The sequence below is a fragment of the Zingiber officinale genome, chromosome 5A, assembly GCF_018446385.1.
Source record: "Zingiber officinale cultivar Zhangliang chromosome 5A, Zo_v1.1, whole genome shotgun sequence".
Classification (NCBI taxonomy): domain Eukaryota; kingdom Viridiplantae; phylum Streptophyta; class Magnoliopsida; order Zingiberales; family Zingiberaceae; genus Zingiber; species Zingiber officinale.
This window is the reverse complement of record NC_055994.1, coordinates 102,021,154-102,033,846: the sequence shown is the minus strand read 5'-3', so window position 1 is coordinate 102,033,846 and position 12,693 is coordinate 102,021,154. Positions and strand designations below refer to the sequence as shown.

Here is a 12,693-nt window from a genome sequence, read left to right as displayed (position 1 = left end):
ATTCTTCTCTTAATCTCACTTTAATTTCAAGGGTGCCATTAATTTTTTTATTTTATTTTAAGCACTTCTAATTGATGTTTTAATTATACTTATAATCTAATACAATTATTAATGCACTTCCAAACATGGGTTCAGCTCCTAAACAAATAATTTACTATAATTCTGAAAAAGGAATGATGACAATTCAAGAGCAGCAAAAAAAAATTCAAAATGCACCATACCACATGTTTACTCGGGAGGAACTCTTTAGATAGAAGTAAGGTTAATGCTAGAATTGTGATAGTTTCCACCAGGTGTAACTGTTGTTTAACCACACTGATAGATGCAACTGTTGTTACATTGTCCTTACTGACATCTAGATCGCAAGAAGATCCTTGAGGGAAGATGGTGAACTGACAAAAAATCATCTTACTCTCAATCCACAAACACTTAGTATCTAGTCTTGCATGTTACTATACTGAAGCAGGTTGATTACCTTTCACTATCGTAGACCAGAAACACCTCAAGCACCAACTTCGATTCCATGTATGAAGATTCAACTACAGGCAGATTTATGAGTCTTAGCCCGTTTTCTTCTAGAGCACGACCTGGATTTGTGCTTTTGAGATGCAGGTAATTGTGGAGTTTCCTCTGTTTCTGGTGATCCAGTTTGTTCAATACATCCAGCAATCTTGTTGTTGGGACTGTCAATGTCAATGGCTTTTATAATGTAAATCTGCAATAAGTTCTTTTGACGTTTAAACTAAAATGAAAGAATTGAACGAATTCATGCCAAGATAATGGCTAAGAAAAGAATTGATCTGTGAAAATGAGAATACCTTAAATCTTGCAGGTTCTCTCAATTCAAACACCAAGGCATCCCCATCTTCCAAATTGTGATCCATTGCAAAGCCTCTCCAGCCACCACTGAGGCCAGTTCGGTTTCCTATATATACAGCATCATACTCGGTTCCGTTCTCATCTTCTAGCACCATTTTTAACTCATTCGGAGGTAGATGTTGCTTGCAAAACCTTGTTGGAAGTCCCTAGTTAAAGCAGCGTGAAGTTTTAATCCTGATTAAGCTCATTTTTTTGTATTTACAGTGAGCCGACTTTATATTCAAGCATGGCAAAAACACTTACAAGCCAAAAGCAGCTAGACACATGCGATCGAAGCATAGTCTTGACAAAGGAGGGGTAGCTAGGATCTAAATTGCTCTGAAGTCCTTCTGCTTTCTTTACTGCTTGAACTTGTTCTTCATAGGATACAACTCTTCCAGTGTATGCTCTTCCACTCTGTCCACTTCTACAGTATCTGGTAAAATTATTGATAAGCATCAAACAAGAAGTGAACCAGGTTGGTCTAAATCTGTAACTTTAGAAATCAACGTGTGACACCTTTTACGGAATGATTGCAGTTCTGCTTCATCAACCTGAGGTGAATTTTAAGAACTTTAAATAGATAGCCATATTGGCTAAGAATATTCAACCAAACAATATATAACATAACACTAGGCAGGCTCCACATGCATAGAGAAATTTATTTTGTTGTAACCTGTCACCACTCACCAGAAAATATAAAAAAAGGCAGTGCAGTCCCATAACTCGAGAATTAAGACAAATGGATGAGGGAGACAATACTTATTAAAATATAGTTTGTCTATGATTTAATTTTAATTAACATTGCTAGAGTTACTAGGTTAAAGAAGTTATTGTAATGGGTTTTCTCACACGTTGAAGGTTTTGAGTATACAATGTTGAGTATATGTACTATGGAGCAGGTGATCCTTAAAATCAAGAACAATACAATTTTAAACCATCCGACTTAACAGATATGAGCATTAGTATATAGGACATCAAGTATACTAATTTGACAATTGAATACTTATATAATATAGCAGTTACATTTTGATCTCAATACTAATAAAATTAACATTGGCTAATGTGCTTGTTTCAGGAACAAAACTCTTAGATAATCCTTTTTAAGGGAGCATCTTAGGCAATATACCTTATTATATTGGTATGGATAGCAAGATAAAATCATTATCATATACAACTTTACAAGGATCCAAAATAGCATACTATGATGCCATAGATACTGACATTTATATATGCGCACACATGAAAATGCAAAACAAATGTCTATGCAGACCCTTCATGTGCATAGATGAAAATACAAAGTGGGTGTCTATGAAGGCCCTTCATGGAGAACTTTGTGATGTGTATGGCAGGGGTGCGCCTTGGTATTGATCTTGTTTAGTGGTACAACTGACATAAAAAAAGCTGAACTACAATTGTGGTCAAACTTTTGTGTGCTAAAATACCATGAATAGCTCAGAATAGTGGTGTCCCAAATACCAGAAACGATATTGTATAATGATTTTGATTTTTCAAAAACAAGAAGAAATTGGATAAAATGGTCCTTCACAAAAATGATGACTTAAGTCCGCACATTGAAGGTCTAATTCAATTAAAACATTAGTCCTACTTCAATGCTACTCAATTGGCTAAAATTTAAACTCTTCTATTGCATTGTACAGAACCTTAATGAGAATGATTTAAATGTAAATTTTCTTATTTATTTGAAAATCACAATGGCAAGGTTAATATCCATGATTAAACATTGAGCTAAATATAATCTTGTATTGCATTATATAGTGCCTTGAGGAAATTGCTTTAAATTTATATCTTCTTATTTATCCGAGAATCAAAGTGTTAAGATTAATTATCTGTGAATAAACAATGAGATAAAATTTTTGAAATATTGAGATAATTAGCATCTATATGATGATTATATATTAATTGAGGACTCAAACATAATGGCTAGAAGAATAAGAGGTCGCAAACTAGCAATGATAAACTACTTTTTTCTTTTTAGAGCAATGTTTAAGCTACAACAAGACAGAACTTTTTCTTCATATCACAAAAGAAAACCATTTCTTACTTGATCACGATAAGAAGAAACTATGTTCCGTACTCTTGAAGAGCGTCTAATCTCAACTGTTGCATCTTTTCTCTTGATTTTGGAGCTTGCACGAGGTTTCTGCAATATAAAAAAATCGCTAAGCACAAAAAATTTTATAAAATTTTTTAGTACTATCTTTCTTCAGATAAAATTTCAATGAACCAGAATACACGTGAATCAAGCAAATAATAGCCACACGTATCAATAATGCATGTTATGTCTATGTCTTTTTGTGGATAAAATTGAAACAGATTAGACAGCCGATTCTTCCTGGTCAAGATACCATGCACAAATCATTTAAAATATAATAATCCAGCATTGATGCCAATGTAAACTCACCAATATCTTTTGCTCACACTTTGCAACCTCTGATAGGCATTTTGAGATTTGTGAGATTCCCAATTCCTTGTTCAGTAAAGAAGAAAATTAGTGTCAATATACACACAAACAACTGTATAAATGTCTTAAAAGCATATTGTTTGTTCCATGAAATGGAGTCTAAACTTTAAATCAAGAAATTTAAACATCATAATGTTTAATTAGCTCAACCAAAAAATCAATAACTTTAGCTTTAACTCTATTGGTAATTATGAAGATTGGAGAAATCTCAGGTGGATTCAATAAAATCAAGTCTAGATTTGACCAAGACTTGCAAGATTGTATAAATTCAAGGAAGGAGCAAACATAAATTTTCCATATTGTAAAACCTCTCATTTCATAGGCCTACAGTAGATTGTTTAGAGTACTGAGTTGGTTCCTCAAATCTTAGCATGAATGTATAAAAGTTTACAATAAACAACCAAAATTCAATCAAAGAGCAATCATCAAAGCACTTATCATCCAATTCTAAGGTCAAGATTCAAGTGCAAGTGAAAAGATAGGTCTAAATGTAGTTGTACTATTCTGTATCTAACACTTTTCCAATTGGCAACAAATATCTTCAATTGATATGGCCAAGATTAAAGTGCAAGTGAAAGATAGGTCTCAATGTGTTTTATATTCTCAATCAACACATTTTTCCTAATTGGAAACAAAGATCTTCAACTCACACATTTTAACAATTAATATCTTTATTTGCAAACAATAAAAAAAAAGAACTAATCATATTTTATCTTATTATCAACATCCTGTTTGAGATGACAAAATTATAGATTGGGTCTTGCTCTTCCATATTGTAATATTTCAAGTTAGATTCATCTATCTACATGTATACACCTACAACTCAATTTGGATCATTGCCAAGTGTCTTGTGGTCACTAAGCTAAAATTTTCTAACTTGAGGTATAAATATTGGTATCATTTGGAATAAAATCAAATCTCATAGCTTAATTTTAAACCTCAAAAAGTACTACATGTACAAAAGCTTCTTCATGAATGTTTGTATCAATACTATCCCTTAGTTTGTTGGCTTTTTAAATCCTAATGATCAAATTTGTTAGTTTACACCTACATGTTTTGATCCCACCTAGTGGAATAAGACTTGGTGGTTGTTGAGTACACATATATGTTTTGACATAACAAAATACTTTTCATGGTGCTAGCCAAATTCAACTAGTAAACCAAACTTAAAGAGTGCTAAATATTGCTCCGGGTATCACACAACAAGAGGATGCCACAATCCTATCTCAACCCTATGATGTAATATAGGGTCTCAAAAACTGAATCAAATCTTCTGGTCTCCTAGGCAACCATATAATTAGTTTGAAAATAAACATTCATCTACTAGTTCAGTTCTAGGAATCTTCTCTAAAATGCCTCTAACAACATCTCACTCTCAAAATCATCTGTATGTATAACAATTAGCATATATCCATTGCATCAATTTCCTGGCTGATATAGAATCAATTCCTCCCACCAAGCACCAGTATTTTTATACAATTCCACATTCACTTATCATTATCATCATCATCATCATCATCATCATCATCTTCAAGCTATATTAGCCCTAATTCTTTAGGGTAAATTACATGGACCTTGTCCCTCTATTGAATTCTATATCGCACCATATCATTAATAGTATTTGATGCGGTGATGATGAGGGACTCCACCCCACTGCTACGGTGGAGGTCAGAGGAGGTCAAAGTTAAAGAGGTCAACTCTTATAGGGCATCGGGCGGTCGAGTGAAGCATGTCCCGACCGGGGAGCATCCAAACAACTGACTCTCAAGAAAGAACGAGATGCGGAAGCCGAGCCGAGCAGCTACCCCGCTCGGCCAGACGGCAAGACACGGCATCAACCGAGTTCAACTTCGGCCGAGCGGCTTCTCCGCCTAGCAGCAGGCTCAACATCAGCCGAGCACGCGGATGGTGAACGCTTGGCCGAGCGACCAGCCCGCTCGACCCAACGACAGATCACAAGGATAGTGGATTTCCGACCGAGCGGTTATCCCACTCGGCCGACAGCAGATTACACGGGCAGTGGACTTCCGGCTAAATGACCTTCCCGCTCGGCCCTACAGCAAACAGCAAATGGATCAATTATTGGGCCACAGGAAAACCTGTTTAAACTACCCATTTAAACGAGGAAAAGTTTTATTTTTATTTTCTTTTCCTTTTTCTTTTTCTTCTCCCGTCGCCGAACCCTTGCCCGACTCTTCCTCTCTTCTCTTCTCTTCGTTTTCCCGATTCCTCTTCTTCCTCGCCGTCTCTTTTTCTTCCCCCTCTCATCTTCTCCATGAATCTTCTCCGCTCGATCGCCACCCTTGTCGCCCGGGCGCCGCCTTCTCTCTGCCCTAGCCATCCCTAACACCGAAGCCTCCTTCTCTTCCCCGAGCCAGATCGTCTTCCTCTCGATCTCGCAGCACCGCCCAAGAACCAATCGGCCGCTTGCCCAAGACGAGAAGTGAGCAACGTCGAGCCCTAGCTTCCTCCCTGAGCCAGTGTCGCCTCCTTGTCGAAGGCCAGATCGGAGACTTTGCCGGTCGAGGTAGAGCCGTCGATCTCCTCCCATGCCCTAGATTTCACCGTCGGATCTCTGTTCCACACTACCATCGATCGAACCAACACCGGTTGCTGATAACCAGGTTCTGCCGAGCCACCCATTTTTACCTAGAATTGCTGATTTCCTCTTCCTTTATCCCTCTGCTTTGGTCGATGAGGATCAGTTCCAGCATGAGCTCACTGTGTGTTGGCATCTCTTGACCAAGTGCCACCACCAGCATCTGATTTGCTTGCTGCCATCACCGAAGAAGAGGAAAGTTAGGTAAAGATTCTCGTTCAGTTCAACAGCGATGTGGATTTAGGTAAATTATTGCTAGAATTCCTAACTAGCTGGATTTGGGATTGTATGTGCTAACTGTTTCTGGTTTCCGGCAATAGTTTTCTAGCAGCAAGGTTTTCGACCGTGAGTCAGCAGTGGAGGTTTGAATTGAGGTAAGGTGTAGAAAAATTATTTCTCTTGTTGTAGTGTACACAGATTTGAAGCTAGGATAGGCTAGGAATGAATTGTACTAGAATTTACTTAAGTTTAGATTGATTAAGTATAGATTTAAATCTAAATGGAATAATTAGGGTTAAGGAAACTAACCCTAGTTGACCGTTGAGTTATATTTAATTAGGGTTAAAATGTTGGATCTAATCTAAGCTTCGGGTTAGATTCGGTTTATTTAATTAACCGAGATCAACAAATAAAATTAGGGTTTTCTGGTTAATAGGACTTTTGATTAAGCTATTGGATATCTGCGAGCAGGGCTTAATTATATATATGTTGTTACAGAGCTTTGATTCGAGACAAGTGTCTCGACGTGGGGTCTATTTCGAAGACAATCTCCACTTTTTGAGGCGGATACCTTGACTTATCTCTTTTGATAATGTCATGTTGATATGCGTAGTAGATTATAGCCTCTAGTAATAATTATGTTTATCTTTGCTTTGGTATGTTACTACATGATACCCGTTGCATGCTTTTATTTGTTCTGCATTTATGCTTTATACCCTCTTGTTTATTGCCATGATTATTTATGCTCATAGAGGTAGTGACATACCATGCCTTATGATACACCGGACTAGACATTTACCATATCTGACCCGTGTACCTAGATCTGTTTATTTGATCCATTTATTTTTTGTACATGTTTTATGGAGGTAGATATGGTCAGGATTTTCATGCTTAGTGTCATGCACCATCTCGCATGATTGCATGATGAGCGATTGTCGGCTCCATTATTGTTGAGCACATCACCAGTTATATGAATCTGCACACACAACCACTCATGGGTTAGTGGTTTTTATTCAGGAAGGGTGTGTTGTAGCAGGTTGTTCTATTAGACTCTGCTGGTCCGCTCATGGGTAGTGGTGACGCAGCGTGATAACCTACAGGGATCCCTCCTCTGAACTGTCTCAGGGAGATGAGAGAATTGGGCTCCCCCACTTATGATTTGAAGTAAGAGGATAGGTGTACTCCGACAGTATTCTGTCCACTCGACCACTCATCAGAAGCAGTGATGGCAGAGTTCACAGTTGTCATAACCCTACCCACTCGGTCTCACCATCGTGTGTGAGATGGCTGACTGGCGTTAAGGGTGACCATGTCATATGCATGATTGCATTTATTGCTTGTGTTTGTTGTGCTTTATTTGCTGCATATTAGATGGATGCATATGTTTGACATGCATACAGGAACATGTTGCTTTTGGTCTGATGACCTTATTATTCTGATAAGAGGTCCTGGTGAGTACAGCTTCTCCATTTTCTTTCAGTTTTGCATTTTTCATTACTTCAGGAGACTGTACACATATTTGTTACTGTTGGTTATTATTTATTATGCATGTCAGCTTGATATCCGCTAAGTGTTAGACTCACCCCGTTGATTATTACTATTTCAGGTTGATGTTGTCAAGAGGTTCCAATCGCTAGTCCCCCACCACTTGTCGCGACGGGTTCACGTATTTTTGGACTTTTGGTTGACTTGCTACATTTATATATATATATATATATGTGTGATGTGTATGATTTGTACTCGAGGATTTTTATCGAGTTTTGGGTCTACTACTTATTTTTCCGCTACGATAATTTCTCTGTTGTGTTATGCGTTTTCCGTCGTAGTAGTGGAGTAGGTTGTTTTCAAATAAACTGTGTGATTGTGTCAGCCAGTGGCTGAGATGATATAAACAGCGTGGATTGTTGTTGTATTTTATGTTTATTGTTCCAGCCGTGTTGGTCGAGGTTTATGTGGCTCGGAGGGCTTGTAGTAAAGTTTCATATTGTCACTCGTACAGGGGAGATGTTGCCGAAATTTCTTCTGACAGGGACTATCTGGGGCGTGACACACTTTACTGACACGTCTTTTTAGGGAAAGCTTTGAGATGTGTACTCGCCTTGGGAAGCATGCATGCACGCTTCCGGTGCTCTATATAAAGGGGGTCCAAGCATCGACAGAAGTATGCTTTGCACGTGATTTCTACTGTTGCGCTACAGTTCTTACTTCTTCTTTCTTCTTGCTTCGTCGGAGACTGACTTGAGCATCGGGGGGTCATCGTCGGGGACCCCTTCCCTGACTCGGCACTGACGCTGTTTGTGTTGCAGGCGGGAACGAACTCCACAAGAAGTCAGCAGGAGCATCACATCCCCAGCATTCATCTCATCGACTTTCGGACAGGATCAGTATTCAAATTTCATAAATCATTTTAACTATGATAGCTAGAATTTTCTTTGTATGCCCCTCTATTTCTTACAACTTAAATTATAAAAATGTAATTTATGTAACTATATAATGTACCTTGTCAACCTTTTACCTAAACCAAATAAGCAAGATCTTTTAAAATAAAATTTCTTTACACCCTTTCAATATATTTTCTTCTAATCAAATCTTTTCCGTTGTTTGCAATTTTTCTGAATAAAATTTATATTGGAAGCCCTCGACAAAATAGCACCTTTAACTAAGTAGAACTCAATTGTCTACTTTAAGCATGTTCTTAACATTTTAACCTAATTTTTCCTCCATTAATTATTCTATTAAAGCTATGCTCAGTATCTCTTGGACAGTATGACTAGTCTACCTTGCATTTTCATTTCTACTGGGATAAATTTTTAGAATTGTGACCAAAAGGTTATGGATTCGAATCCTAAAAATAGTCTCTTGTAAAAAGCAGGGTAAGGCTACGTGATCCTTCCCCAGAACCCCGCATGGCGAGAGCTTCATGCACCGGCTGTCCTATTTTTTATCCAACATTATACTCCATGACCGATAAAGTATGACCGGCCACACCATAGTAATATTTTCTTTTTAATCTAAATAAAACACGCGAATCACACAAGACACTCCAATTCTTATGCCTGCATTATACAATGTACACCTTAACTCTTTTGTTTTTTTTAAAAAAAAATTGATTAAAAATAAGAAAGATACTGAGTCACTTCATTTATTTTTATTCCCTGCAGAGTATCTATGAACTAGAAATTGTATGTCATTTCAATCCATCCATTCAAATGAATCCCTGCAGGGGGCTTGTAGCTCATCTGTTCCTAAAAAAATGAAAATTGGATTTCAATATCTAAGGAACAAAGCATGATATATAGCTCCAATTCAGGTTTAAATAGTTCACAGAAAAAAAAAAAGAAAAGTTAATTAAGAGAATTTGCATCCATCATTAATCAGTAGTGATATTTCATTTTTCTCCCAAGTCACCCTATAGTTGATAAGCAATGTGAGATTGCATTTTTCTTTCAAGCCACCTTATACTTAATTAGCAATAGTGTTTCTGAACTAGTTTACAAACATAAACAATATAGTTATATGTTTTTTTCAACACTAGGCAACCACTTTCTATGCAGAAGAGCGTACAAAATTTAATGCCAATATTTAGTTTTATCAGAAATCCCCTATTATCTTGGTAGATTCAACAGCTAATATGAACTAACGCCCCCAGATTTCTCTTTTTGCCTAGCTGGTATATTTAAAGTTTGTAATTTTTTTCTCATTAATGTATAACTCCATTTTCGTAAAATAAGAAGAGAGAATTACAAGATCTAACATAGAACCCTTGTGCTCTATACAGAAAACTCCAATGACTCAGAATGAACCTATGGCACTATGCCTCACCAAATAGAATCAGCCCCTCTTTTTCTGTTCGTGTACAAGGAGACCATACCCGATTTTTTTTATCGGATGCCTCCGAAGAACGAGACCATGTCCGCTTTAACAACGAGGAAACATGCCAAATAGCATGTGAGGACCGATGATCAAAACACAAAATGGAATATCCATAGATTTGAAAAGAAGCACTGGAACACAGCAACTGATGTTCCCTTGGCCTCCGCTTGAACACTCACCTCAAGATGCTTGAGATTTTCCTGGACCCTTTGCCGCCGGAGTTCTTCATACGAGTTTGCATCAGAGGCCATGGAGTGGCAAATCGATCTGAGATCGGGCGAAGCTGCGGTGTTGTTGCTTCTGCTTTTGCTCGTTTGGGGGAAACCAGCGGCACATTAAAATGGCAAGGGTCCGCGACTTGCCACCTCGATAATCGTAAACGCGGATTCAAAATTTGAAAACCGATTTGAAGGAGTAATAATAATATAATAGACTAGTGTTTTCAATAAAAAAAAATCTTTATTTTTAAAAAGTAAACAAAAAAATCTCACCGAATTTTTTTATATAAAAATGTTCTCGTCCGAATATTATATAATAACGAAGAAGGAAGATAGTTATTATGTGTTAAAATAAATTAGTTTTTAATTCAATTTAATTATAAATATTATATAATCATGTTTGAAAATCGAAGAGATAGATGTTAGGAATGTGACGTTCTTATTGACCTACGGTGGACGTCGCTCCGACCTACAATATAAGCAACGTCAGTGCCGAGTCAGAGAAGGGGTCTTCGACGATAGCCCTCCGACGCTCAAGTCAGTATTCGACGGAGCAAGAAGAAAAAGAAGCAACGAGAATAGTACCGTAATAGTAAATTATTGGAGTTGCAAGGTTGCAAACATAGTCTCACATTGAAAACACATAGGAAACATCATGGGTTTATAAGAGAAAGATATCTCCATTGGTATGAGGTCTTTTGGGTAGAGCCCAAGAGCAAAACCACGAGGGCTTAGGCTCAAAGTGGACAATATCATGTCATTGTGGAGATATCTAAATTCTTTTCGATCCTACAATTGGTATTAGAGTCCGGACTGCCAGAAGAACTAACCGCTGACTGTGCACAAGAGTCATGATCCAATCGAACCATGTGGGTGGAATATTGACCTCGAAAGAAGAAGTGGGGACTCCCATGTCCGGATCAAGAGAATCAGACACTAGGCAAGAAAGTCCTAGTAGGTCGGGTGGACCGAGGGATAGGAAGTCCTAGTGGGTCAAAGATCAGACGTTAGGGAGCCTGTGGTCCTTTGTTTGAGGGGGGATTGTTGGGGTTGTAAGGTTGCAAACATAGTCCCACATTGAAAACACATGGAAAAAATCATGGGTTCATAAGAGAAAGATATCTCCATTGTTATGAGGCCTTTTGGATAGAGCCCAAGAGTAAAATCACAAGGGCTTAGGCCCAAAGTGGACAATATCATGTCATTTTGGAGATATCTAAATTCTTTTCGATCCTACATAAATATCACATGTAAAGCATACCTCGATCGACGCTTGAACCTCCTTTATATAGAGCTCCGGAAGCACGTGCACGCTTCCCCATGTGAGCACACATCTCAAAGATTTTAAAAAGACACCGAGCATATCTCTGAAGTGACAGTGGAAACTTCCACCGTACGATCCTCTGTCTGACCATGCCGCATGTCAGCGACACTAGCTCCCAAAAGGATGTTAAAAGAATGTTAAAAGATATCCTACTGTATCTTTTGCTTGGCCGAGCTAGGTAACCGCTCGGTAGAAATTCTGCTATCCATGTGTTGTCCGCTATCGTGCCAAACGGGATAGCCGCTCGGCGAGAAGTTCACTGTCCACGTGCTCAGCTAATGCCGGGGCTGCTGCTAGGCCGAGCGGGGAAGCCGCTCGACCGAAGTTGAACTCTGCCGGTGCCTAGTCTTGTTTGCTGGCCGAGCGGGGTAATCGCTCGGCTCGACTTCGACACATCATTATCCCTTTGAGCGCTGTGTTTGAATGCTTCTCCTCGGTCGGGGCATGTTTCGCCCAACCGGTCGATGCCCTATAAGCGTTGACCTCCTGGGCTTTGACCTCCTAACCTCCACCGTGGTAGCAGGGTGGGACCCCTCTTTATCACCGCATCACAAGCCTCCCCCTCAAGTCTAGTCGAAGGAGGTTGTAGTTCGACTGACTAGACAATTGTCCGAGTAGGTTTCCTTCCAATCGGCCTTCGACACCATGCGACTTCTGATCGGGATAAGACCGATCCTGGTCGATCGACCTGTTGAAGCTTGTCGTTCGTACATAAGTATGCTTCCTCGACCTGATCAGCATGACAAAGGTTTGCACTTATAAAAAATTTCCATGGGTTGTCTCGGGCGAGCGCGAGCCAGGCTGATGTTACCTAGATTTCTTAGAAATCGTGTCAATCCCCGCTCATTAAAGTTGAGCACGCTCTCACGCCTTCATTAATTGCTGACCTATAGCAAAGTGACACGTGTCACACCCACGGTCACCGCATGCCTGACGTGACAGGCATGATGTGACGTTTGGCGGTTTGAATTCAACGGTGAGATCTTGGCTTGGGTTTCCACGACCTAGATCGGACGGCTCCGGTCGGCCGAGCCCGATCCTTATAAGCCCGCTGTACCGCTTCATTCGTACACTTCCGCGTTTGAGTTCTCCGGCAGCCGTCTCCTTGCGCTCCTGT

General features: G+C 39.0%; 1 protein-coding gene across 3 annotated transcripts; it reads right to left on the bottom strand.

Annotated features, from left to right (window-relative positions):
• Positions 1-227: 227 nt before the first annotated feature.
• Positions 228-10,417, bottom strand: LOC121981262 (B3 domain-containing protein Os05g0481400-like). Of its 3 annotated transcripts, XR_006111780.1 has the most exons (8): positions 10,214-10,417; positions 3,284-3,349; positions 2,924-3,022; positions 1,378-1,412; positions 1,123-1,294; positions 819-1,025; positions 476-715; positions 228-392 (listed from the first exon to the last, which is right to left on the bottom strand). XR_006111780.1 is itself a non-coding variant. In XM_042533701.1 (7 exons), exons 1-7 carry the CDS (start codon positions 10,283-10,285, stop codon positions 536-538), a joined length of 831 nt encoding a protein of 276 aa, XP_042389635.1. In that variant the 5' UTR covers positions 10,286-10,417; the 3' UTR covers positions 228-535. The 3 variants fall into 3 exon arrangements, 2 of the variants coding, with proteins under 2 accessions (XP_042389635.1, XP_042389636.1); XM_042533701.1 differs by having other exon boundaries at positions 228-715; XM_042533702.1 differs by having other exon boundaries at positions 228-683.
• Between the last annotated feature and the right edge of the window lie 2,276 nt (positions 10,418-12,693).

Excerpts from the sequence above, each read along its gene's own strand:
- LOC121981262 (XM_042533701.1), bottom strand. The coding sequence starts at position 10,285 with ATGGCCTCTGATGCAAACTCGTATGAAGAACTCCGGCGGCAAAGGGTC. Across the intron at positions 3,350-10,213 it reads AAAATCTCAAGCATCTTGAG|GAATTGGGAATCTCACAAAT; the intron begins GTGAGTGTTCAA and ends TTACTGAACAAG. Across the intron at positions 1,026-1,122 it reads TGTCTAGCTGCTTTTGGCTT|GGACTTCCAACAAGGTTTTG; the intron begins GTAAGTGTTTTT and ends TGCTTTAACTAG.